The 24453-nt window shown below is 46.2% G+C and overlaps 1 protein-coding gene across 1 annotated transcript; it reads left to right on the forward strand.

Moving 5' to 3' along the window:
* Window positions 1–8263: 8263 nt before the first annotated feature.
* Window positions 8264–21612, forward strand: NDEL1 (nudE neurodevelopment protein 1-like 1). The gene is made up of 8 exons (XM_010073242.1): window positions 8264–8363; window positions 9833–9986; window positions 11208–11356; window positions 12426–12562; window positions 14746–14919; window positions 15745–15836; window positions 18167–18318; window positions 21570–21612. Exons 1-8 carry the CDS (start codon window positions 8278–8280, stop codon window positions 21610–21612), a joined length of 987 nt encoding a protein of 328 aa, XP_010071544.1. The 5' UTR covers window positions 8264–8277.
* Window positions 21613–24453: the final 2841 nt, after the last annotated feature.

Below are 24453 nucleotides of genomic sequence, written 5' to 3' on the forward strand. Positions count from 1 at the left end.
TCAGTGGTGCACTTCTGTGAGGAAGGGTCAGAGCGAAATTGCAGAATTGGGATGCTTGAAGCCAAAATTGCCCAACCTACGGAGCCCGTCCAGCTCCGGAGCTATTCCTGGCTGCCCTCTGGTCTGGAAGCGGCGGCGGGGTGACTCACCCCCGGGTCTTGCCCTGGCTGTGAGGCAATCCTTCCCTGTGACGTGTGACAGGACAGGACACTTGCTTTCCTTCCTCTTTGCTTAAATGCGGTGGGCTGTGCTCCTTGTCTGGCCCTGCGCTGCCCCAGGGTCGGCTTTGATGGTGGCGAGTTGCTTTGGACTTCAGTCCTTCCTCGGAGTGACTTCTGAATGCAAAGGGACTTCACTGGGTGCGTGTGCAGAAACGTGCGGCAGAGTAAGTTCAGTGACTTGCCTCACTGTCATCGGGGAGCACGGCTGCTCCCTTTACAGTCACTGTGCCTCCTTTGTAGGTGACTTTGTTCCGGAAGGTGTTTGTTTTTTCCATGATTCTTCCCCAGTCACAGGAGACTGGACATATGATTTGTCCCCATTCTCATTAAAGACTTGATAGATCAGATGCTTAGGGTAGATCTCTATGGAGTGTTTTTCAGTAATTCTGTGAGAGGTCTCTGGGGTTTTTATCGCCTCCCTCTCAGCTTAGCAAGTCCTGTTGTATTTTGTGTAAATACGACCAAACTGGAACAGTCCTTGCCTCGTCCTCCCAGTTTGATGGGTTTGACCCGAATTGCAGCAGACATGCCGTAAAGGATGAACACATCAGACACAAGAGGAAATGTGTTGATAGAGTTAGACTTCCAGTTAAGTGACTTCTCATTAATGCATCTTTCTCTGTCCTTCCTAGGGAGGAGGAGAGCCGTCCTCACCCACCTGCAGCCCAGCTTCATCACTCTTGGCCAGTTTGTGCTGGGAGTATTCGGTGACTCAGGGCTTCTCTCTCCCCTCTGAAACTATCTTGACTTGGTCATGAGTGCGGGAAGGCAGAGGGCATTTTTGGTGTTTATTGCCCTGAGAGGTGGTTAAGAATATGAAACCACAGCAGAAGTGTTCTTTGGATATTTAAGCAATTTTTGGTTTTGTTTTTTCTTTTTCCAGAAACTATTTGTGGACGCTGTGGAGAGTAGGTGGCCTTGTCAAAGTCACTGTTTTGTTAGAGGTATTAGTAACTGTAAAAGGAAGAAGCAGTCCTGTGGCACAAAAGCAACTGGGAGGCTTTTAATTTATTTATTTATATTTAAATTTGACATATGAGCAATGTGACTGCATAGGCATGCTGGTTGGTCGTGCCAGTTTATTGCGGTTGTACGGGATACGACAGGTGGGATAAGTAGTGCGTTTTTTGGATTAATAGTGTTCAGTCTGCCCTGGAAGAGCCCCTCTATCTTGCTTTTAGGCTCAGACCTGGCTGAGCTGTGTATTTTTGTTTTATTTGTGGAGCCAGCACCCACGCATTCTCCTTTTGGTTTGCATATGCGAAGATCTGATCCTGCATGTTGTTGGGAGTTACAAAGGTGAAGGTATATGTTTGGAGGCGTAGTGATTTAATTTCCTTCCCCCCCTCTGTGAGATAAAGCCCTCTTTTTTTTTTTTCTTTTTTTTTTCTTTTTTTTTTTTTCCTGACGGTAGAGGTTGCCGACATGTGAGATAATTCCTCATTAGGTGGTGAAGGAAAGAGAAGAGAAAGGAAAAGAAGAAAGTGGAGAGAAAACACAAGACTGATGATGTCTGTGACCTTGGTGCCACAAGGAGTGTTGTCTCTGGAGACACGTCTGGGAATAGACTGCCAAAAAGTATGGCAACAAAGTACTATTTATTCCCTCACTCTACTCCAGTTAGTCTTGAGAAGCAGGGGAGGTCAGACTACCGAAAGGAAAAGGTCTTTTTACAGTCCTTTGTGACACTGCAAACATAATCAAGATAAACTATGAAGTGTGTTCAAGCAAATGGTCTCTTCACTACTCTGCTGCGCTCATCCATGGGCAAAACGAGACATACCCATCAAAGCAGATTTTCCGTGGTATGGTTGTGTCCCTGGAGGGCTTTCCTGTCGATACAGCTCGGTAGCAGATTGTGCTTCTTCACTCTCCTGATCAGCGTAGAGTTTGGGGATTTATTTTTAACTCTCATCTTGTTAAGTGCTTACTGAAGAGATCCAAGGCTCTCTGTTGATGGCTAGCCTGTGACTAGCTTTTGGGTGGTTTTTTTCAAAACTGTATTCCTTTCCCTGGCACTTGTAGAACTTCAGAGATTTAAAAAGCAACAGAATTCACTCCTCTTGGAAGAAACCTGTTCTAAGTGCTTTTACCTTTAAGTTTCTTGCTCACTTGTCATTCTGCAGTGTCCAGAAGCATCTTATCCCTCTGGCCACTGCTTTTCCAGGACATGTCGTCATTGGGATGGTATTAATTGCGGAGGTAATAGGGGTACCCAGGGGACCTGTGTGCTGTTACTTGTCACACACTCCTTGCTGTGTGTGTCGTAAGCTCTCAGATAAAGTCATTGCTTTTGGGCAGGATGCTCTGTACTTTTCAAGGTTGAAAGAGAAACCAGGCAACTGGGAATATGGGAAGAAGCAAGTTGGGTGGATAATCTCCAGAGGTGGTCGTGGGGGGGATGTGCAGGGATGTGGCAGCTCATCCCAGCTGTCAGCCTCAGCTGTAGAGTCAGGATCAGTGCTCCTGGTTCTCATTGTATCTCACCGGCTTTCTGAAGAGATGTTTTTTCAGAGCGTGGAGACTGAGGCAGGGAGAAGCATATCCTTTTCACAGCCTTAATTCCCTTCTTGGTTTGCTGTTTACTCCACATCCTTCTGCCCTGTGTGGATTTGTCCCTCTGGAGTTCCCAGGCATGGAGCTGGGAGCAAGTTGTTCTCATGGTCAGGCCCCGGTTGTTCTGGGACATGCCCATATTCAGGGGCCTTTCCTGCGTCTCTGCAGATACTGAACCTGCATCAGGAGCACCAACCCCTTAATATTTTCCTTTTTAAGGCACTTCAGTGGTGTTACTTGGGAACAGATAGAGGACAGATATCTTAAACATCCCGTGCTTGTGAAAGGGATAAATGTTTTTTAATACTAAATTCTGATGCCTTCGGTAGTTGTAGCCTGATTTCTGTAAAGAGGCTTCTTGCATCAGTTTCTGGTTTCAAGGCTTGCACTCCAGTGGTGGCTAACTCATCAAGGGGTTTTTTGCCCCCCTGATATCATATATTCACAAGGGGTGCGAGTCTTGGCCATGTGGTGTAAAGCATACCTGGTTTATTTCATTCATAAGGCTGATTCTGCAAGAGGCTGTTGAGATAACGATGTGTTTGGTTATCTTAAAGGCTTTTAGTGTGAACCTGGCGCAGAATTCCTGCAGGTAGGATTTGATTATCTTCTGCCTCCTGCGCTGGCCAAATTGGAAATGCAGGATTTACTGTTATGGCAGAGGAAGGAGTGTTGTGCTGATACTGTGATCTTTGACTTTCTTTTTTTTCCCTGAAAGCTCATATGCTGCTGTTGTAAGAGGCAAGGAGGCATTTGTTGTGGTTCACCAGAGAACATTCAGTTCAAAAATAGTATTGCAGGAAAAGACAGAGGTTCACTTTCCGAAGCAGCGATGGATGCAGGCAGCTTTCCAAAATGCATATGAAAATGCTTCCAGCTCCTATTTCAGGATGAGAAAAACAAGCACAAATTGATTGGTGAAATCTCATCCGTGGCTTTTGTTTGTTTGTTTTCCATATGCTAGTAAGTGAAAGGTAGTGCAAATTTGCTTTGATTCTTGGCTGGACTGCTCAGGTTCCTTTGCTTTGAATTCTGATTGGGTTTTGGAAAAAAATCCAGAGCTTCAGGGGTTTGGAGGATTACCTCTTGGTTCTCATGGTTTGAGAAGGTAAAGAATGGTGGGAACAAGATTTCTTCTGCTTTTCTGTCTGTGAATCAGCATAAAATGGGAAGAGGAAGAAGACCTGGTTGCCGACAGTCGTTCCTGCGCTTCATGGCAGCTCTGGACAGTGCCAGCACTCAACCGCAGAGCCGCTCCCTGCGAGAAGGGCATGACTGCGGCAATTACACGGCACTTGGCAGTTTTCGGGACTCTGATAGCCAGAATGGGTTGTTATCTCGAGAACTGAGAGCCAGATGTGAGCTTGGCAGAATTTCTTGATCGAGTCCTGTTTTAGGGGGTTACTTGTTTAATTCCGAAGGTCAATGGATATTTGCATTGCCTTCAGTGGGGGGCAGCGAAGTGGGGATGGGGGTGTCTTGGCACTGTGGCTTGTCACGTTCGAGTGGCTTTGCTTTGTCTCTGCTTAATTCTTTGTGTTTGGTGTCTGAAAATATTGGGCAAACAGGATTGTGAGGAAGAAAGCTGGTGGCCTGTGTGCAGAAAAATGACCTGCTCATGAACATTAAATACTATTTATTTTTATATGGCAAATATTTCTAAGCTAGTTTTAAATGGGAGAATGTGGGGTGATTAAAATCAGGAAGAATGGTTTATCCAGCCCCTTGGGATGCTGCAGGTACATCCTGCGTGAATTGCAGCTCCCTCCGAGCAGTACTCGGAATAATTTTGGGCGTAGCTCATCCTTACCACAATGCGTCAGTGAACTAAGTTGACTTTGAGAGTGGTGAGGAGTGGATTCCCGACTGTGGGAAGGGGTGTGTAGAAGTCAAAAGCCTCGTATTATATTTCAAGCTTAGTGTTTTGGTCTGATATTTGATCCAAACCCTAGCAGCAGCTTCCAGTCACGTGGAGAGCCCAGGAAGCTTTTTTTTATGGTGCTGTGTTACACTTCAATTTGTGTTTGTGTTTTCATGACTTAGCTCCATAAACATTTTGGTTTGGCCTTGAATGCGATGTTCTTTAAGCTATCTGAAAAATACTGTCTGTGTGGTAGTTTAGTTACTTCTGCTACACGTTGGATTCAGCCTTTGGCTCTCGTAATGTCCAGAGGATACTGAGCATCTCACTTGTAGGGATTATTCTGGAGGTGGGAAACCAGAGGTTTTGTACAACCCCCCCTGGATTTGGAGAATTTCTTAAGCTACAAGCTGCAGTTTTGTTAGATCACAGTCTGGAAAAGCTGTTCCATTTTGACAGGGGAGAGTTTGTCTGTCCCACTGACTGTGTAAGCAGGGGGCTTGAAAGGAGCCACCGCGTTTTGAACATCGTTCTTGTTTGAGTGCTGCTTCGAATCCTGGAGTTATGCCCGCGTAACTGAATTTTCCCAGGGCGCTGCGTGAATGCTAAGCTGTGTTGTAATGAATTCCGAGTGGGCAGCAGCATAAGCCTGCTCTCATTTTCCCTGGAAGACGCTGCTGCATTGTCTTGTCTGTATCCTGAAAGCCTCAGTGTTGTTTGTCAAAGGCTTGATAGTGCCACGTATGCAAAGAAGCCCGTGAATAGGAAGGGCTTGCCGTGCTGGTTCTCTGTTCTCAGGCTGGAGCAAAGCAGTTTTTGTTAAACTCTTGGTATTCTGTGGGTATCCACTCTCCCACATGCGAGATGTTGAAAATTGTCTAGTTGTGCTCTGATAATGCCGAGGGGTCGCTTTCTGCCAGGCAGCGAGATGTGCTTAGAGAGGCCTGTGTTTCTGCGCCATAAAGAGAGGGAATGGGCAAAGGTTGGCAGAAGTGAAGTGATTTACTCATGGCCACGTGTGTGCAGGTGGCAGGTTTGGAAGCTGTCTGCGTCTCCCACCCGTCAGACCAGCATTTGGGCCCTGAACCACCTTGTTTGCAGAGTGTGTACATGTGCTGTTATCTCTTCCTCTTGTCCCCCGTGCATGCGAGGGAAGACAAGTGATGTAACTGTGTGCAAAAATTGGGATATGGATGTTGGAGCTTAGTATTGCATGCTGGCATTGATACCTGCTGTAGGAGTTCATGCAGGGCAGTTAGCAGATCACTCCTGGGATGTTTATTTCAAAGGGTGTGCCCCGTGTCAGCAAACAGGAAGGAGTCCTGGGCCCAGACGTACCTTATCTCGGCTACTTCTAGGAAATGATGTAAGATGCTTCCTTGTACAAACTCTTCTCTAAACGCAGCCAGAATTTTTGCTGATGTGTGGTTTACTGACTGTTTACCTTTTGAGATCAGCTCCTCTGGAGATGTGGGAGCTGACCCTGTTCTGTGCTATGCCTCCTTTGTTTTGCGGAAAATGTCCTTCTTGCTGATCTAAGCCTCTCCAAGTGCACTGTTTTAGAGCCAAGTGCCTTAGAGGGAAGGGTCGGAAGGCTTTTACTGGAGCGGTTCCAGCGAGGTCAGAGCAGGACTGATGTTACGGATAGCACGCAGCAGTAGCCGAGCTGTTCACGTTTTCCTCTTCCTGACAATCTGAATTGCAGTTCAGGAGCTGCCTGACACATGCCTGAGCAACAGCAGATGTCTGCTCGCCTTAATGCACCCGGCTGCGAAACAGCAACAGTTTGGAAAGTGATTCATGGGCTCTTTCGCATGGGATTTGTGATTTGTCCCTGTGTTGTGATGAAGCTGCCTTGGTAACAGATGCAACAACTGAAGCAACTATGCCCAAAGAAATTTCTATCTGAAGAGGTAAAGCAAGACTGAAAATATATGTGCTAGGGGGAATTATGACGGCTCTACACGTATGTTTTAATTTCTTGTACAGGGCAATGCAGAACATGAAACATCATCAGTTCTCTCGGGCAGCACCTGATTCGTGACAAACTTGGTTCTGCAATAAAGCTATAAAGTTAAATAAACACAATGCAGGAGGTAGAGTGGTTTTGAGGTGCTTAGCACCCTCTGGATAAATGTGATCTTATGCCCTTGGATTGTGGCAGCTGCAGTCTGAGCTGAGGAACAAATGTGCCAGCTCTGCCTTGCTTTGTTTGTGAGCTAAGTGCCAGTCTCTGAAATGAGCCTGTCAGCCCTCTGATGAAAGCATGGGATTGTTTTGTCCCACTTTCAGATGTCTAAAATGTGGGTCACTGAGATGCAGGACGTATTAGTGTGACAATTTTAGGCCTGAAGGGACAGTGTCGGCTATTGATGCCTGTTAGACTGTGAAAGTCAGGACTTCTAGGTCAGCTATTACTGATTGATGAGTGTGATGCAGGCACTGTTTAAAGCCTCTGCCTTATACAGAGATTGGTTTCAGCTTATTATTTTCTGGGTGTTAATAACAGAATTTGAGTTGACTTTTGGGGAGAAAAGAATACGCCTACCTGGTATTGCTTGGGGCGAGCTCAGAAATGGTGCATGGTGTGGTGCATCTCCTGGCTGTGGTCGGGAACTGTGCTCATCTGAATGCTTCTCGTGGTCCTGCCATACACAGCAGGACCATGGCCACCGCTTCATCATCTTCATCAGCTTCTGAGACCTGCTGTGTGTTGAGCTTCAAATGTCTTGTGTTCCCCTGGACTGTGTATTGCTCCGTCACTGAGCAGCAGTATAAAAAGTACACGTTGGGTTGTGTTTCTGACACTGGCTGCTAGCCCAGCAGCAATGTGGATGGCATCCAGTGGCCCAAGCAGCTGAAGAAAGGAGGTCCTCATCCGGAGAGCGTGGTCCCCCTGCCTCGGCGTGGGGACCTGCTCCTCTGAACACCTCCAGGCTGGAAGCGCTGTTGTATGACACGACCATGTGATTTTATGAGAGAGGCTGATCTTTCTTGCATCTGTTTGAGGGGATAGAGGGAGCAGAACTATGTGCATAACTTCTGTTACCTGCGTGTTTTGCACAAAAGCAGGAATTAGCTGGGACTCGACACAGGAAGAGTTGAGTTTTAATCTCCGCAGCACAGTGAGTTAGTGGTTGACCTCAGAGTGCTTGTCCTTGTTCATTACATGCCTTTGCAGCTCTAATAGGAGTTGTAGTGTGCATCGCTGTGTTGGCGACAGGAGGCAAAATCTCTTTAAGGACACTTTATGAACAAAAGTGGAAACTGTGCTAGCTGTACATTTGAATGTCCTTACGACCTGTGGTCCTAAGTGGGCTTGTGGCATTGGGCTTGTGCCTGTTTCAGTGGCAGGGACAAAATACAGCCACTATTTCTGGTCTAATTTCAGGCTTCTGCATGAGCATTTCCAGAAGCTGGATAAAATTACGTTGCTTGGTTGCTTGTTGCAGCAGGTCTCTGTGCTGAACGATGCTTGTTAGGGATCGTTAACATCCCACTTGTGGGTGCCAAGTCTGGATGCTGCTGTCAGAAAGGCAGTGGCGATGAAGCCCAGTACTTAGCAGCACCTTTGGGGACAATCTGCCTGTCTGTTTCTTCTGAGTGTATTCTGTTTGTATCCTGCAGGTCGTATTGATCATGGACAGTGAAGAAATCCCAACTTTTTCGAGTCCAAAGGAGGAAACTGCATATTGGAAAGAGCTTTCCTTGAAGTACAAACAAAGGTACTGTTGTGGACTTGCAGGCTAGATTTGGTTCTTAATGACCAGAATGTTATTTAATCTGTATCTCTGCAAGGCTACACTAAGGTGGGGCATCAGATATTTTAGAAAGAATTGCTGTATTTCCAGCTTTAAATCCAGACTTAAAATTTCCAGCCTCACGGGAGCCGAGTGTTTCTTGCCCAGCGTTACTGTGCCATGAACTCCAGGCTATATTTCAAGCATGTTTGAGCAAGAGCAGAGCCCTTTTGCGATCATGTGCATCTTTGTATAATTAAAGTGCTGCCTTAAGTAGTATCTTGATGTTTTATCATAAGAAGGTGCCTTTGGGCTTGCCTTGTATCACTGCTGTTCCCTTGAGCTTCTTGTAGTTGAATTACTGGTATGAAAAGTGGCTGATTTGGCGCCTGCTGCAATTTACTGAAGTGTATTGTACCTCGTAGTCCAGCCTGTACCAGTGGTTTGCATCTTTTAGGGGGCACAGAGCTTTTTGATGACAAAAATGACAAGAGGAGTTGTTGTCTTGAGTAATGCTGTGCTTCTTTGGTGGTGGGGTGGGGTTTTTTCCGGGTTTTTCTGGAGTGGGAGGCATTGGAGGCTCCCAGTTTATCTTCTTTGGAAAGCTTTCTTTGCATTCATGTTAATGTTCAGTTGAGTTGAAGCTAGTTAAAGCTCTCTCAGGACCAAAGACCCCAAGGTGCAAGTTGCTTTTTTGTTTGATTTTGGTGAGTTGTTTGGGGGAGGGGAGTGGGCATGTGGGGGGCCCTGTCCACATGGAGAAACCTAAGCTGGTTTGGGGTGTCAGAAGATTCTGTCTCTTGGACACCAGTGGGTATGTTGTTTTCTATAACTTGTTAGTTTTCTCTGCTGCTTGCTAGGAGCTGAGCTATTACATATGCTAAAGGTGCAAATTTAATAAACAAAGTATGTGGAGTGGCTCCTTCTGGTATTTAATAACTTGCAGTAGCGTAAGGTAGGTATGTGCTGGCTTCCTGCCGCAGTGCTCAGTAACCCTAAGATTCAAACCTTCACGCTTTTCAAGAACCTTAAATTTCCAGCTAAGGCAGAGATCCAGAAACTCTTGTTCTTTCTTACAGTTTTTGACCAAAACCAGGTTAAATGTTTGTTTAATTCATTGACTCTGTCCTTCTAGCAGTGAAATCTAATGGAGTACAAAGTGGTTGTCAGGCTCCCATGAATCCTGTAAATAGCTTTGATACAAGTTTGTATTCACACATGCATTTAATGTAGCTGTTTGTTTGATGTAAGAGAATTAGTTTCCTTTTATAGCTAAGCTTAATGATGTAATTTCTTTATTTCCCTGTTTATTTTTTTCCCCTGAGAGGTCTATGGATGATACTGCAGTACTTCAAAAAAAATTTTTTTTCAGCTTGTTATTTTAAAAGAGCTGTGGATTTGGTTTTAACTTTGGAGATGCTAGATTTTCAACTGATTAAATCTTCTCCTTATAGCTTCCAGGAAGCTCGTGAAGAGCTGGCTGAATTTCAGGAAGGAAGCAGAGAATTAGAAGCTGAGTTGGAGGCACAGCTAGTGCAAGCTGAGCAGAGGAATCGAGATTTGCAAGCAGATAACCAAAGACTGAAGTATGAAGTGGAAACATTAAAGGTAGGTCTTTTCTATAATAGCATTGCTGCTTCTTACAAGTATGTCTTGGATCTCATTTTAGATTGTCTGGTCTGTTCTCAATCACTGAATATCTGAATGAAGTAAAGGAGCTGTCTGTTTAAGATCCAGAGTGGAATATGGCATGTATTCCAAATAAGGCCAGCAACTTAACAGGGAAATTTCTGACAGAATTTTTCTTGTTCACATCATGAAACTTGTTGTGGAGTTTGTGCTCATTTGTTTGAATTCTGGAGGCTTTGCCAAGTAGTAGCTTTATTAGTTACACAGGCAACATCAGCATAGCAACGGGGCAGGCAATGACAGTGTGTTTTGTCAGACCACTGTGTTATCCTCCTTCTTTGCATGCTTGTTTTTTTGCCCAGAAGGTCTCCTTGGTTTTATGAGACCTTAAAGAAAGCTGAAGATGGGTGATTTGTGCACATCTTTCAGAGAGAATCTCTTAGTTCTCTCTTCACAGCTGCATCTGTGGAGACAGGAATTGTATAAGGATCTGCATGTGCAGAAGGTGACTTTTAATTGATGCTTCTATGTTAATAAGGTCTTGCCTCTTTTGGAATCTTGGAAAAGCATAATTTTTGGTAGTCTTGGGTTATTTTAGTGAAGGCAAAGGCTGGAAACTTACCCAGTGGAAATGAGGTTTATGGAATTACTTGTTTGCATATCTGGTCATAGCTATATCTGTAAAGTCTGTAGTTTTTCTATATTCTCTTATCTTTGGTGAAAGTGTGTTGGGGAATGAATTTCTTCCAGTCTTTCAAAGATGAGCTCGTGGACCTGGAAGGTTTGTAACAGATTCAAGTGGTGCTCAGTTTTTGCTAATGGAGATGTCAGACAAGTTTTGGAAACAGTGTGGCTATTGTCAAGGGAGAGGCACTGGAGGGGAGGCTGTGCAGTTAGGTTCCTCTCTGGCTTCCTCGATGTTTGAGGCTTCAGAGCAGCTGTCAGTGCAGGCTGTTGGGAACAGATGCAGGGATGCATCTCTGAGCAGCCAGCTGTGTCGAGGCAAGATGTCTGTGCACAATGCAGTGTTTGTGATTTTATACTGTGTCCAGTTCTGATGTTCAGCACATATTCCTTCTACCTCTCCAGCTTTTGCTCAGCAGACTGCCACAAGTATGTTTCTTTGTTTGTCCCGTTTTCCTATTGATGACTTGGAAAGCGTATGCGACTGATATTTATCTCGCTACTTCTTTCTTTCAGGAGAAACTGGAGCACCAGTATGCGCAAAGTTACAAGCAAGTGTCTTTGTTAGAGGATGACCTGAGCCAGACGCGGGCCATTAAAGATCAGCTGCATAAGTATGTGAGGGAGCTGGAGCAGGCCAACGATGACTTGGAACGTGCAAAGAGGTGAAGGCTGCAAACCTCTTCTTTCCTTAAAGTTTTCACTAGATCTTTTCTTTGCTACTCAAATTGATTGTTTTATTACTCTATAAAAGGGAAAACAATACACGCTAAAAAAACCCCAAACAAACCCGAATACACTTGATTCTTTGAACAGCACAGTTTACCCTTGGAGTTCACCTCCATCAGCTGGTAGCATTATGTTACAGCAAGAAGGGAAGGGGGACCAAAGCACTTGTGTTCCTGTGAGAAACAAGCAGTGCAGGCAGGCTCAGAGCAAGCCAGGCTGGAGCACTGCTTTTGATACTGCCAGCTAGGTGACTCTTCTATTTGTGATCCTTGTAGCTCAAAGCCCCTTTGAAGTAAGAAGCTAATGCTTTACATAGTCCCTTTTAAATAAAACAGGCCAAAGGAGTCTCCTCTTCCCTTGCATAACAGCTTAATGACTGTAGGGAGCAAATGTGTCCTGTATAAGTGCATAAAATGAACAGGCTGCTGTTAGAAACGCCCATTTTTAGAGTAGGTCATGCTTCCGTTTTGCTGAATGGGAATTTTGCCATTGATTCAGTGAGACCAGGAATGAGCCTCTGGCTATGTGGCAAAAAGATCTGAGAGCTGAGGCCTTGTTTCCACAAGGCTCTTAACCTCATGACTGACTTTTGACACACATGAGTTATCCCACTAAAATCATGGAACGAATTGGGTCTTAGGTAATATCCCAGTGCCCTGCTTTCTGCACTCGCTGGGCTGTTGCCTGTCCAGAGCTCTGGAGAGTACAGCACCAGATTAAATTGGGCTGATTAAATATATGGCTTGGGAAAACCAGAGATGAGTGCACTGGTCTGGCTCTTTCCCAGCTCTTTGGTATGTCTCTGAGAGCCAGATGCTATCAGGTTCTTTTCATCTTATTCCCCCACTTCTTTGGAGTTTTAGTCCTTTCTACGAAGCATTTTCATAGCTTTCAAATGACTAACTTGAATGTAAACCCTGCTAACATTTTTCCTCTATTATGTTTTTGAATACGCTTTTATGTTGGCTGAGCCGAAGAACCCAATATTCTGGATTTTGTTTCTAGGGCAACAATAGTTTCATTGGAAGACTTCGAACAAAGGCTGAACCAAGCTATTGAGAGAAATGCGTTTTTAGAAAGTGAACTGGATGACAAGGAATCGTTACTAGTTTCTGTACAGAGATTAAAGGATGAAGCAAGAGGTATGGCTTGCTTGATTAGTTCTGTGTCTTGGTACGTTGTTGGCTTGCTAACGGAGATGTGTAGCAACCAAAGCTCATGTTCATAGAAAGCTTCACATAATGAGACTTGAACTTGATGTGTAATGTTAGTTAGGTATTGCCTACTAACAGTATGTTCTCTATTCATTGTATAGAGTGTAGCTCCAGTGTAGCTAAAAGGAAAAATTTCCTCATGTAGGGCAAAATTAATACCAGATTCATTCAGGATTTTTAACTCGAGTGAGTACAAAAATGCTGTGTTCCGCAGATGTCATAGTGTCGAGGAAATGTGTTTCTAAAGTTCCCACTCATTGTGGTTTAGTGCCTTTTATAGGAAGGGAAAGCATAGGAAATGTCAGGGAAATACATTATAAATGGTTAAGTAACTTAAATCTTTTCTCGTGTTCCTTCTAAACCTCTTGGAAGTTTCCTGGTTTATTTAAGGTAAAGACTGTGGTTAGACCTGTGAGATCAGACATGTTTGGGATAGTGTTCTGGGACATGATTAGGACTTGGGAATTCTCCAGTGGGTTTCACATTAAAGATGCTGCAGAAGCATTTTTTTAATGGTTGGTGGAAACTGCTTTAATAGTGGGGACGATTTGCTCAGAAGCCTATGTCTGCCACCAGTGTAGTTTAGAGTTAGTGGTTTTCAACTTTGTCTCCCAAGTGAAGCTTTCTAAAATAATTCGTCTGTTATGGCCAAGATCTGAGTGTAAAGCAACACACCTAACAGCAGACTGGGATTGTTGTTGTTGTTGTTGTTCTCCCTTGTGAACCTCTTTGAACCAAGTTTGTGCCCCACAAATTGAAAGCCTCTACTGGAAGCACAGGGTTTTTGATAATAATAAATGTGAAAAGGGAGACTAAGTATTTTCTGAGGAAATACATGTACTGTAATTTGGGGTTAGGGCTGGAAAAACCAGCAAAACCTAGGGACTGTTCTCGAACACTGGAATAAGAGGTAAAAGAGACATCTTGTTTCTTGGATGAGTCATTTAGAAAATTTCAGCATTTGTTAGGGTAGCAAAGCTACATGGTATTCCCCCTGACAGCAAGCAGGAACACTAGCCTCTAAAAAGACTGATACGGTGTCAAACTCAAATACAACATTTCTGAATGAACAGCCACAATTTGTCTTCTAGGAGCCCAAACAGATTTTCTTTTCAGCTGTGCTGTTTTACTTTAAATCAGTTCTAAATGTTTATGATAACTTCAAAGCCGTAATGTACAACTAATTTTGCTCTTGCTCATTATACCAGATTGAGACAGGGAGTAAGAGGTCTGTGAAAGATTAAGTTGCTCTACCAAAAAAGGAACAACCCCCTTGTAATGTGTTTTTTTATTTGCATCTAGTCCCTTCAAGGATTTTACAGATTCAAAAAGATTAAGTTGCTCTACCAAAAAAGGAGCAACCCCCTTGTAATGTGTTTTTTATTTGCGTCTAGTCCCTTCAAGGATTTTACAGATTCATTGCTGAGCTGTGATGGAGATTCTTTGTAGCAAATATGTGTGGAAATGGGAGGGAACGAGGTAGGGGTGAGCAGCAGTCTGGAGAGGAGGTGAGAATAAACCATGGGTTTCCTAATCTCCAGTCTCTTTCCCTGTTGTTTGGACTACCCAGCCCCTCCAGTCTGCTCTTTTACTTGTTGAGGCATCAAGAAGGTGGATACAACCCTTTGACTGTCTTTGGCTAGTGTGGAGTCCTGTGGATTATTAACTGGAAGAATAACGTGGGGAAATGGAAACACAAGAATAGGTCATTCCTCCCTTTTTCCAACCTCTGTTTGAGCAGGAGACTAATGTAGTTCTCCAGGCATTTGTGACCAGCTACAGTTTTTATAACACATTTTCCATGGGAGTCACAGTACAGATGGGAAAATTACTGAGGCCGAGTGACCTGTTGTGCTCGCTGGGGCCACACAGCTCTCTGGTCTGGGGAGGGCTCTGCTTCTCTACTCCCAGCTGTAACAGGAGGTGGTGGTATCGGGCTGGGACTGCTCAGAGGTGGGGGTCCTTGCTGCTGGAGAAGGGCAGCAGCAGGCAATTAATATAGGGTTATTGCAAAGTGTCTCCTCCTCCTTCCTCCCAAATGAATAGAGATCGTGTTTGTTAGAGAAATCAGTCACCGCTATGTGTGGTTGTTTTCTTCTTTCAACCCTCAGACTTACGGCAAGAGCTAGCAGTACGGGAGAGGCAACAGGAAGTCACCCGAAAGTCAGCGCCCAGTTCTCCAACCCTAGACTGTGAGAAGATGGATTCGGCTGTCCAGGCGTCTCTCTCCTTGCCAGCTACGCCCGTTGGAAAAGGATCAGAAAACAGTTTTCCTTCCCCAAAAGGTTCTTAGGAACTGTGTCTAGTTGTTTGGCAGTGTGTTGAGCTTGTTAACAAACAGTTTCAGACCAGGTGCTTTAACACTTGAACTTGAAGTAAATGTAGGTATATGTGGATCCCACATGCATTGCATAAGGTGTGATTAAATCCTGGGGCAGCATCACGTGCATTTAAGGAGTATAATTACTAAATACCACAGAAAAGAAGGAAAGTGAAGCTTCGGTATTGCTTTTGGGGAGGGTGGAGGGTTGCACAGTGCAGTAGATGCCTGCAGGAGAGCACTGGAGACATTTGGGATTGCAGGGAAGTGCAGTGACGGGTATTTCTGCTTCAGTGTGGAGCAGCAGTGGTGAGTAAATGGTGGGCAGTAATTCTGACAGTCTAGACCCCCTCTGTTATTACTAGACATGGGTTTCAGGGGTCCTGTTTCCTCTGTGAAGGCAGCAGGATGTTACTCCAGTCCCCTGCCCCATCTGGAAGGCTATGGACAATCACAAGGATTAGTATGTTATTTTTCAAATTAGAAAGAGTAGATTCCAGAGGAAACTCTGGCTGGATTAGATGAAATGCAGGCAACAGCCTTGCAGCTGGAGAGTGCGTGAACTCTGCATGTAGGTCTAATGGGAAAGAGGGCAGTGGACAGGAATTAAGCTTTTTTGTTTCTCCATGGCTAGTGATCGTGTAGTCTGTGTGTTATTGGGGGGTAATTGTATGAATAGTCTGTAGTAGGATTTTAGATTTACCTTTTTCTGTGGAAGTTATTTGTTTAAAAAAAAAAAAAAGAACCGTGGAGAAATGGGGCATATAATAAAATGTGTCTGTGTTTGCAGCTATACCAAATGGATTTGGTACCAGCCCCCTTACTCCTTCAGCTAGAATATCTGCACTCAACATTGTGGGAGATCTGTTACGGAAAGTGGGGGTGAGTGCTCTGAACTGAAGTATTCCTAGTTCTGTGCTGCTGTCACTGAGCTTTCATCCTTGTGCACAGTTACAACAAGGCCTTCGCCCATGCTGAATACATGCTGTAGTTTCCAAATCATCCACGTTCAGTGTTTAGTATGTTATATTTTTTTTTAATTATCTTGATTTTTAAAGCATGTTACTAAGGTTCTGATGCCAATTTTGGGTGACAAAGTTCATATTTGGAGTAAAAAGTTTCTCAAGCACTTTGATATGTGGGGTTAGACACCATCAGCTGCTTCTTCTTACTTTAAATGCAGTCTGCAGCTTTGTCTGCAGTGAGACCAAGATGCAGAGCTGGACCTCAGACTCTGCGTGCCTGCTGCACAGTTCCTGTATCTCATGGGAGGGGAACCGAGATCACGCTGCCGCTGTCTCTGTATGTGCCTGGGGAGATGTGCAACAGGTGCTGAAAATGGAAAAAAAAAATCTAGAAACCTTTCATAAGAAAGTGAGAAAATAAATGAAGAGAAAGCCAAGTGTTCTCATCTGCGGTTGATGGGGAAGTGAAATGCGTGAGCCTTTAAAGGGATTATCACTGTAAGCAGGGAAGAAGTGGTTTAAGCATCTGTTACAGTGTTGTTTGGGATGCCAGGCTTTCCAGTTGAACAAAGACATGACTTCTGAGTTGTGAGAAGCTTGTTGACGTGCCTCAGTGGTTATCGTTTTCAGTGGAAGGATGGATAGCCTCGGTGTCTGCCCTCTGGTGCTGGCTTTCCTTTGTCTCTTGCGGTGTACACTGGAAACAGCAAGAGCTGCAGTAGGGACAGTTGTTTTAGCAAAGTTTGAAATTTAATGTGACCTTGCTGCTTGCATGTGGAGCCAGTGAGCTGTAGTTGGTTTGAAAGGGCAGCAGGACAACTAGGGGTTCCAGAGTGACGGAGTGACGTGTTTAAAATGGGATCATTGTGAGTAAGAGTCTGCAGGGGATTTAGGGAGCTTAGTCACAATCCCCTGTGATTACTCTGCAAGGACAGGAAATGCCAAATAAGCATGCTTCTTTCCCAGCCTGCTCTTAGACACAAGCTCTGCCACCGAGACAAAATTCCAGCTCGTGCATTTGTTTAGTAACAATTATAGGATGTTCAGGATTTCTTTGGGTTTGGCTACTCATAGGATGCCCCAGCTAAACCTTAGACTCCTGTTCTCTGCAGAATGGTTTCCCTCAGTGTTCTTGCTTGGAGCTGAGACGGGCAGTCACTTGGCACAGATCACACTGGCTATTTCCAGCTGATGGGTGCTTTGAGACCGAGAGATAGGTCAGTATCTATGTCTTCCTATACAGTCACTCAGGAAGCCCACATGGGTTTCTAGAAGACTGTATGGTGTTCAGTTACTTCTGATAGCATGCCAGTACCTTATTAATGGAATATTTTTCTGCGTGGCACAGGATCAACCCCCATGTTTGGGGGGATGAGTTTTTGTCTCCAGTGCATGCATCTGTGAGTGTGAGAACACCCCCGTGCACAGGGTGGATATAATGAGTAGATCTGCTGCTGGACCAGATGGATATTCATCAAATTAAGCCTCAGTTTGTGACAGGCAGCAGAAAGGGCAGATGATGTTCTGAAGTGAAGGAGAGAATCAAGATTTTGGTCTCCCTCCTACCAGGAGTCAGTGGATGAGGCAGAGGCTGTTGTCCTTGCAATAGGGGAAGAAGCTCTCACGAGGCTTGCTTGGAAGTAGTAGAGATGAAGTACAGACCATGGAGATGGGCTTAGCTGCTCCCTTTGATTTTTCCTTCTTATGCTGTGGCTGTAGCACCTCTTGTTCTGAAGAAACTGGCAATGTTTTGCAGGCTGAGATTAAGAAAGACATGCTAGAAGGCATTGTCCTGGGGAAAAAAATCCAACTTTCCGAATACAGAGTCTCTCCTAGAACTTGAGGATTCTCCTTTAGGTTCTCTCTTCATTTTCTGATTAGCTTATGCCAGCTCCACTCCAGCTGCTGAAACAAGAGGTTTTGGTAACTTGTGGTAAAAATTGGCTTCTTTTTTTTTTTTTTAAGGTAATTAATGGTTGGTAGGGTCTAAAACCTGAGCCCTAATGGAACTGAGTCGTGCCTGGCAGTCTGCATCAGCATCTCGTTGTGTGGGTTCCCTTTGTGGCTGGGTGGCAGGGAACATAACAGCTTTGTTCCCATTTAGTTCAGTTTTTGCCAAAGATGATCACACTGAAGTCCTGATTGTGGTGATCTTGGGGCCATGACAAAGCCTGAACTTGAGTGGCAAAATACTCTCTCTTAATGATATTGCTTTTTTTGGACATTATTTTTTCTTCCCTTTCACAGGCCTTAGAATCCAAATTAGCTGCTTGCAGAAATTTTGCAAAGGACCAGGCATCACGGAAATCCTACATTTCAGGGAACGTTAACAGCGGCGTGATGAACAGCAGCGGCACAAAGTACCCTCATCCAGGGCATACTTCATTCTTTGACAAAGGGTAAGTTGGGTATTTTTTTGCCTTAAAGGGGAGTGCATTTCAGGGTGCTACTTGGAGCAGAAGTTTTTCTTGGCTTTTTTTTAGCCCACCACAGCTTTCATTCTATAGGGCAAATAATTTGTGGAGCCAAAGTCTCAAGGGGATGGGGAAGGTGACAGTGCTGATTTCTGTAAAGTAAAGAGAAAAGCAAGTGTGATTATCAATTAGCTGGTAGGATGTCAGTGCTTGTTATGTCCCTCTGCTGCCTAATCTCTTGGCAGCTGCATCTCAGGTGATACAAAAACCCCAGGCAGCAAACCCACTAGTGAACGTGCCCTCCTGAACGGAGTTGCTATAGTTACTGGCGTGCTTGTGCGTGGGGAAGTACGTTCACCGCCAACCTGGAGATTCCCTTGGTAAGAACAGCTGAGTGTGGGCAGCAAACACGCACTGGGAGGGTAGTGCCCTGTTTGCTCTGCTTCCCCCTCTGTCGGGGGAAAAGAAAGCCTCATTAATCGTGTGATTCTGGCTGATTGAGGGGGCAACTGCCTCCATGCTGGCCATGCTGTGCGTCAGCCTTGTAGCCAGAAACTGCTTTCACAGGAAAAACTCCCCCATGTGTCTCCTGTGACTCGCCCGTGGTCAGAGCTTCCTCTCAGATATGTGGAAGCAGTATTCACGCAGTCCCTCGCAGCGCAGGGCCCAGTGGGTGTACGGGGAGCCCTGAGGATGGGGGCAAAAGGCACAGCGCTCCTCCAGTGTCAGCACGGTGGTATTGTGAGCTGTGCTTGGTGTTGCTGGGCAAAACACCCTCCGTGCTCCCTGCAGGGTAGTAGTCTTCCATGCTAAACCTCAAGCCAGTGCAATTTAATGCTAATATTCAGCACCTCCTCAATCCAGAATTTATTTTAGAGAATTAAGTGAGCTGTTGCAGAGCAGACAAGCTGAGCTGCCTGCAGTCATCCTCGTTTGAGCTGAATTGTGTTGCTACGTGGGTTGCAGGGCAAGTTGCATCTTAGAAACTGGTATTCAGAGTTTTTAGAGACACTGTTGTTTGCTGCTTTTGGAAAGGAAGAGTTCAGAAAATTAATGAAGTCAGTGTCATGTGCATATCAGACAGACTTGTGGGTTGTCCCCATACTGCAGGGCTGATGTCGGTCCGTGCATCACCACAGCAGTGCTCACGCTTGCAGTGCACAGGCTGCATTTCAGGTACAAGCTGCCAGGGTAGTTGCTAGGAAGAGATTATAGCTGTTCTTAGGAGGCAGCATGCCTATATTGAGTTGTGGTGTGACAAATAAGCTGATTGCTATGTGGAGTTGGGGTCACTTTTCATTATCCAGATTTTCATCACACTTGTTTTCTGGGCTGGCTGCCTGGAGTTAGGAGCAGTTTGTAGCTGAAAAAGGCGTAGAAACCCTGCCTACAGTGGAGTTGGAGGATGTCAGTGATCTAGATAAGGGGGTGGAAATGCCTGATGTGCTTATCTGCAAGTTGTTGGAGAGCCCTGCATGGCCCTGCTGTCTTGTCCCCCTCCTCTGCACCCCTGAATGCCCGCTCACCTCTCCCCTTACATCAGCTCCTGCTTCGCCTTCCTGCCCCTGTTGAGGTCTGTGCACGCTGGGGGTGATGGCTTGGCCAAGCTGTGTACATGTCTCTGTGGCTGCTATGTAGAACCTGGAGAATTTTGTCTGCACATGTCAGCTAAACCGAGCTGCTGCCTAAATGAGGTCAGCCCTGTCGTGCCCGCCCGCTGCAGCAGCAGCCGAGCTCCCAGCCGTGCTGGCACACGTCACTCTTGGGCGTCGAGTCCAGGACACGCTGCGGTGGCTGGGCAGGCTCCCAGCCGTGCTGGCACACGTCGCTCTTGGGCGTTGAGTCCAGGACACGCTGCGGTGGCTGGGCATGAGGGGCAGAGTCAAGGAGTGCCCCTTCTGCTCCCCGCTCCTCCCCTCCCTCCAGCCCCTGTAGTCTCCTCTCTGCCCCAAATTGTTGTTGGAGCCTTAAACAGCCGTGTGTGATTGTAAATCTGATCCAATCTGCAGCCGCTGCCTAAACAACAGCCAGTTGTTGGGTGGTGGGATTGGGACAGGGGTACCTCAGCCACATCATTACAGTGCCATTTACTTTCCTTCTCTGCTCCTTTGTTGGTTAAAATGTTTGACGAGTTTCTGTCTCCCATCAAAGACCTGCTTGTTGCTTTCCGAGTGGAGCTGAGCTGGCAGCTGAAGACAGTGATAGGCAGGAGCTGGCGTAAGGGAGCAGAGGTAGGAGAAATTACCTGGACATCGCTTTAGGGGAAGCCTGGAGGACAGCTGGGCTTGTGCTGAAGCTCTGCTGGAGATTTGGAAGAGCAAGGACTTACCTACTTGTTTTTTTGGTTGTTTTTTTTTTTTTTTTTAAAGCTCAACAAAGTCTGGTGTAAGATTAGTTTCCTTCAGACTTGTTCCTTCGGAAACTTGATGCTTCTGTCTGGATGCCAGGGCATGGCAGAACATCACTTGAAGATGTTCTCAGATAGATACTAATTTTTTGCTGTTGTAGTTGTTCTTAACTCGTTGTTAACTTTGAGCCAGTTGGGGAACAAAATGGCTCTGACCTTGATGGGCTCCACAGAGGCCTGGCACTCGAACAGCAGAGCTGAGACAGCATGTGAGCCAACAATGGGTGTTTTTTTCTTGGGGCATTAACTCCTCATTCGCTTCTTCCCCTCCTGCTTTTTTCTGAATGTCAAAGGCCTTGTAATTGATGTCTGTTCTTAGATTATTTTTGTGAACCTGTTGGGCTTTGTTTTAATAAAACAAGCTAAAGTTTGAATGTGAGAAGTGTCCCTGTTTGCCCACTTCTAGCAGTCCTGAGAAGCATGTAGGTATATTTACATGGTGACCACTGCTGTCCACAACCCTGATTGTAATGCATCAGGCTGTGAAATCATCATCTTCTATTCCCTCGTCAACCTTATTAAAAAGCCACCCACAGTTCCCTCTCTCCCAGGGAAGCTCAGATGCAGGTGAGTAATGCCATGTCCTGTAAAGTGCTTTGCAATGCTCTAGGCTTCTGTCTGGGTCACGCTGGAGCGCGTGCTGGTTGTTGCTGAAATTGGGCCCCTGGCCTGCCCGTGCGGAGCAGAGTCTCACTCTGCAGAGGTCAAAGAGGAGAGGTGTGGTGAGGTTTAGTTGGACACCTTTCCTTTGCCCCATTTCTTGCGTCCAGGGTTATGCCCGAGAATGTCTTTATTGTGTGCATAACCTGTCTCAATTTTTCTCCACTAGGCGTGAAAAGGTCATATTCCCCACCTTGGTCATGGGTAAATGAATTCATTTGCAATGATAAGCTGCATGCGTTTTAACGTGGTGCTGGGAGGTGCGGAGGTGGTGGTTGTGCTAACTGCATGGGGTAGTTCTCTCAGCGTTACAAACTAATAGTCCATGATCAAAGCCTGAGGCTTTAATCTCTCTTTTTCTCCTTACTTTGGATAAACTTCTCTGGTGCTGTGACCTGTTGCAACCCTAAGATTGAGTGCTGCTTGCTTTCTTGATCTAATTAATGTTTCTTCAAATACATGCATGTTTCTGATTGAACCGGTCACATCAGAGATACACGATGAAGTATCGTTGCTGTTAATTGAGTTAATTTTGGAAGTCAGTTTGCCCTTTGGGCGTTGCTGATGCTCAGTTGCTGTGGTTCTGGCTGATGGGAAAGCAAACAAAGGCCCAGATGTGCTGGGAGCCAGCCAAGGTCCCCGAGCAGGGGGAGAGGACAGAGCGGGCTGAAGCACAGAGCCAGAGGCAGTAGTGCTCCTGCTCGGTGTCACTGTCCCTGCCTGGCACAGCCCTGCCAGCTGGAAGCACCCGGGGTGGCACGGTCGTGCCAGCGAGGCTGCGCAGGTACCAGGGTCACGGGCTCTGCGGGAGGGGATCCTGCGGCACAGGGGTGCAGGCACAGCCTGCGGTGACTGAGAGTCTCGCTTATCTGCGTCTCGAGGGCGCGTGGAGAGTTGTCTGCAGTGTCACAAGGTGCAGGTCCTTACTAGCCTCATGTGCCACAGCCTTATCCCCATCCTCCTCCTCACATCTCTGCGCTGGGTGTTACTCTACCTCCTTGTGCTGTTACTGCTGCTTGGGAGAGTAGGTGGTGTGTTTTAAAGCACTGACCTGCCTGAAAACTCACTGGTCCTCTTGGTTTTCTGCGAGGATGGTCTCTGAGTATGCTTTGGCTGCATCCATTCACTCCCCAGGCTGGGCTGTGCAGCTACAGGAGTCTCTTCTGCTGAGGTTTTGTTGGATACTTAGAGTTGAAGGAGTCTTGGAGATAAGGTGCTAAGTACAAAATACAGATTGAAATATAGATTAATGAGTAAAAATTCTATCTTTAGTAATTACAGGGCAGAGAGAGCAGTTGGAAATGGGCACAAAGTCCACGCCACTAGAAGGACAGGCAGTCACACAGCCATCAGAAGCCACTGCAGGGGACGTTTCCAGCAGGGACCGCTGCTTTTGGCTCCCTTGGAAGCACCCTGGAGCCTGGTGTCTCAGGAAGCCCAGAGCAAGGGCACAGTGCAGGCCCCACAGAGCGTGTCCAGTTGGGTCTGAGGGATGGGGAAACAAGGCAGAAGCAGGAGGCAAGTGATCTGGCTGGAATTAATCACTGCAAGCAGTTTCCAGGCCATTGGGCAGAGTCAGCTCGGTGCAGCAGCCCCGCACGTGTGCCAGGTCTGGGCAGAGCGGCCGAAGGTTGGAGCGATGCCTGTGCTCCTCCTGGTGCTGTCTGGGACCTTGGAGACTGAGCACAAGGACTTCTCTTCCCAGCTGACTTCTGGGAGGTTAGGCAGGAGTCATCCAGCACGTTTTATTTGTTATTTTTTTCAGCTGCTCTGTTTAACTTGTTTTATTTTCCTTTAACTCCGCTCCTAACGGCAGTAATGCAGATTTCTTTCCCTTTTTTTGTGCATTTTCATATTATCAACAGAAATCCACAGCTGGGTAAGACCTCAGTAAGCTCAGCCATAATGCCAGCTTTCAGTGTCCCCCCAGTTGCTGCGACTACTTGAAGCCTTTTCCCATGTCCCACTCACTAAACTGTCTTTTTACAAATCAAAGCTGCTGCTTGTTCTTTTTCTGCACCAGGGGCAAGTTTGGGCTGGCAGGATGCAATGAACAATGCAGGTAACTGACTCCAGGAGCTGATCCTGGGAGAAGCTGCCACAAAGAAGCACTCTGTGCTGCCTTCCTGCTTGCCTTTTTTTTTTTTTAATTATCAAATAATGAGGAAACCTCAAAAGGCTTCTAAAGGGGGTTTCTCTCTTTTCCATCTTCAGCAGAAAGCCGCCTTGTGTCTCCCTTGTGCATCGCAGTGCTGCGAGCACTGCATCTTGTGCTGGGTGACATCTGTAACACTTGGCGCTCGCAGCACTCATCCTGTCACTGCCTGGCTCTGCCATGGGGCTTCAGCTCCCTTCTTGTTCCAGGCATCAGTGGATTATTTGTGATGTAGGTGATTTAGGCAGAGTCCTGTTGTGGCTGCGTGGCATCTGTGCTGAGCATCTGATGGCTTCATGGCTTCTGGTCTTGTTTGTGTACCTCTAGGAGGAGATGGAAAGGGCACCCAAGCTACTAAACATGCCTCTGAGCAGGAACTGAGGAGGGTTAGAGATGTGTCGTGTCATTTAGAAGGAGAAACTCTCCATTTAGAGAAGGAGAAACTGCCTGTGGAGGCAGGTCTGTGGGACGGTGACGGCTGCAGGGAGGTGTTCTCCCCGCAGGCAGGGTTTGGGTGTGGGAAACCAAGTTTGGGAGCAGTTGGTGCCCCAGAAATAGCAATATTTGAGAAGTTTGTCCTGCTTGGCCTGTCCCTAGTGTAGTGCCATGTGCTAGTGCCACGCGGTGAGTTTTGATTCAAATCCATCGTGGCGGGGAGGCAGCAGCAGGGAGGTGCCTGGTGGCAGGAAAGGAGAGGGAATAAACTGCCAAAGATTTACGGCCCCTCCTGCCCAGCCTGCAGGGGATCGCAGGGTCACAAGGACAGGCTGCATGGGGAGCGATGGCACTTGTTGTGGGTGCGAAAGGGATCAGTTGTCGTCCCCAGGCTGCGTGTCCTGCCCTGTGCTGGAGGCGGCACAGCTGGCAGGTCCTGGTGGGGGCTGGGGCTCGTTTTGGC

Source organism: Pterocles gutturalis, unplaced genomic scaffold (genome assembly GCF_000699245.1).
Source record: "Pterocles gutturalis isolate BGI_N339 unplaced genomic scaffold, ASM69924v1 scaffold9262, whole genome shotgun sequence".
In the NCBI taxonomy this organism is placed as follows: domain Eukaryota; kingdom Metazoa; phylum Chordata; class Aves; order Pterocliformes; family Pteroclidae; genus Pterocles; species Pterocles gutturalis.

Bases quoted from the DNA above. Each gene is read 5' to 3' on its own strand.
- NDEL1 (XM_010073242.1), top strand. From the start codon at position 8,278: ATGGACAGTGAAGAAATCCCAACTTTTTCGAGTCCAAAGGAGGAAACT. The intron at 11,357-12,425 runs GTGAAGGCTGCA...TTTTGTTTCTAG, and splicing joins GACTTGGAACGTGCAAAGAG to GGCAACAATAGTTTCATTGG. The intron at 12,563-14,745 runs GTATGGCTTGCT...TTCAACCCTCAG, and splicing joins ATTAAAGGATGAAGCAAGAG to ACTTACGGCAAGAGCTAGCA.